The 2568-nt window shown below is 57.8% G+C and overlaps 1 protein-coding gene across 1 annotated transcript; it reads left to right on the plus strand.

Moving 5' to 3' along the window:
• Nucleotides 1-1428, plus strand: Gsc2 (goosecoid homeobox 2). Its single transcript, XM_076866968.1, has 3 exons — nucleotides 1-256; nucleotides 364-617; nucleotides 1318-1428. Exons 1-3 carry the CDS (start codon nucleotides 1-3, stop codon nucleotides 1426-1428), a joined length of 621 nt encoding a protein of 206 aa, XP_076723083.1.
• The last annotated feature ends 1140 nt before the right edge of the window (nucleotides 1429-2568 follow it).

A 2568-nucleotide genomic window follows, 5' to 3' on the forward strand; every position in this document is an offset into this window, starting at 1 on the left:
ATGGCGGTAGCTGGGGGTGCCGCGAGCCGCAGGGGCCCTGGGCGGCCCTGCCCCTTCTCTATCGAGCACATCCTTTCCAGCCTGCCTGAACGGAGTCCCCCAACCCGGGCTGCTCGACCACCCCAGCCCAGCGGCCAACAGAGCCCCACGGAGCCCGGGGAACCCGGGGCGCCTGAGATTGTGTCCTGCGCCTGTTGTTGCTGCTGTGGACCCCGCGCAGCACCCCGCAGGACTCCGGAGGCGGCTGCCGGGCTGGGTGAGTGGACGCAGGATGTGAGGGCGGGACGCGGGACCTCTGGGCGCGGAGTAGTGGGTGGGGAGCTTGGCTCCTGCCCTGTGTTTCACAGCGCCCTCGCCTTGCAGGAGCGCGGCTACCGTGGCCACTGAGGCTGGGGCCCGCGGCGCCCTTGCCCTTAGCCGCGGCGGCTGGAGGCTCTGCGACTCTCCCTGGTGCTGGAGGCCCAGTCCCACAGCGACGCACTAGGCGCCACCGCACCATCTTCAGCGAGGAGCAGCTGCAGGCGCTCGAGGCGCTCTTTGTGCAGAATCAGTACCCCGACGTTGGCACGCGTGAGCGCCTGGCTGGCCGCATCCACCTGCGCGAGGAGCGCGTGGAGGTGGGTGCGGGGCAAAGCCACTCCGGTAAGCCGACTGCACGCGGGCTGCTGCTGGACGGCTAAAAGGTCCACGGCAAGAGAGTCCGCCTCCGGCTTGCATTCTTCTTTTTTCAAAGACTGCGTCGGCCCGAGCACCGCGTGGCATAGTGCGACCCAGCGCAGAAGAGGAAAGAGCCCTCCGTACAGCAAATGGGGCACAGGGCCGGTCCCGGGGCGGGTAGTAGGCGGGGGCATGCATGTGCGGGAAGATGCAGCTGGAACTGGAGGGGGGAGGCAAGACTGGTTTTCTTTGCAATTATTTAAAACTTTTCTCTCTCCCCTTCCCGCTTTTTTTTTTTTTTTTTTTTTCCTGTGATAAATGAGGCATTCGTTCATGTTCCAGATTTTGGGAAGTTCAGAAATTCACAAGCTGCATAAGGGGCGTCCTGGTCGCCGCTGGGCAGAGGCTGGGGCGGGAAAGGGTGGGAAAGGGGTTTCCATCCTGCATCAAGAGCCATTCGTCCCTATCTGCAGCAGATAAGGGAATGTGGTGTACCGCCGCTAAGGTGCTGGCTCTGCAGGCCTAGTCCACCACATCCCTGTGGTTAAGCCCCTACCCAGGTCGGACCCATAGATCTGGCCCTTGAGAGTGGCGCGAGTGGGGGTGGGGGGCACGCGGGTCCTGGGAGTCCCAGCAGTTCCTTCTCCTCTTCCTCCTCAGGTCTGGTTCAAGAACCGCAGGGCCAAGTGGCGACACCAAAAGCGCGCATCAGCATCAGTGTCAGCGAGGCTCCTGCCCGCGACCAAGAAACCTCCCAAGGAGAGATGCTGATGGGTCTGGGAGCTACTCTTGATCTTGACCATGATCTTTGGGGTTCACAAAGAGAGAGGAGAGACCTACTTGAACAGGAGCTAGGAGAACACTGCAGCCTCTTCCATCAGTCTCCACAGCTTCGTACTGTCTGGAGCTAGTGCTGGGGTGCCAGTATATGTGTGTCTGGTGTTAACTGCCCCATAGAAGGAGTGGACAGCAAGCACCTGAGTGTTCTGTCTTCCCCAGTGGCAATAAGGTAGGAACCAGGAAGGTTCTCTTGGGGTGGAGTGGGGCAAAAGAGCAACAGCTTCCTCAACCCCACTCACCACACAGAAAGGCATTGATTTCACCCCAGAATAGGAAATACCACTTGTCAACACCTGCATCTAGAATCCTCCCCAGAGGAGTCTCCCTCACTACCCCTGGGCAGGCTGGATTCCCTCCTCTCCTCATGGGGACATGGGCCCCACAGACCTGGTCTTCCACTCTCCTGGGGCTGGATGGTGGTGTCTGCACAGTCCTGTGCTGGGCCTTGGTGTCTGGACCTGCAGAATAAGAGGGTTGGATGAGGTAATTTTCAGAAGCTTTCTCACCTGCTCCTTATAGTGATATCAAGAAATAAACAAAAACTACAAATACCACAGAAGCAGTTCAGAGTCCCAGATCTGCCCTGGCTCCATTTCTACATCCAGAAGAGAGCTGCCTCTACTGTCTCTTTCCAGGGAATGGGGAATTAAAGTCTTTTTTGGGAACTCAGCCCAGTAGGTCTGCAGTCCCTATTCCAGGTGCCCACAATAGAGCAGACTGGCTCATGGAAGGTGGCTAGACTCTCTGTGGGCCTGCTTTGTCCTCTAAGTGCTTCATGGACAAGGGTCCTTGGCTTCCTCCCTCTGGGTATTTCCATGCAGCAGAGTTTACCTCCCTTACAATGGTCAACCTCTGCCATGTAGGGTAGGGCAAGACAAGGTTGAATTGAGGTGACACCACACACATGGCCTTGGGAAATATCTGCTTTCTCCTCTACTATTTTGGCCCCAGGATGAAGGAAAGTGTAAAACAAGACTTCCATTTCTCCAAGTGGACTCATGCAGTGTGCCAGAGGCACCTAACACCTCATCTGGCTTGAGCACTTTGTTTTCTCTTCTTATGGGTCCTGGA

The sequence above is a fragment of the Callospermophilus lateralis genome, chromosome 1 (assembly GCF_048772815.1).
Source record: "Callospermophilus lateralis isolate mCalLat2 chromosome 1, mCalLat2.hap1, whole genome shotgun sequence".
Classification (NCBI taxonomy): domain Eukaryota; kingdom Metazoa; phylum Chordata; class Mammalia; order Rodentia; family Sciuridae; genus Callospermophilus; species Callospermophilus lateralis.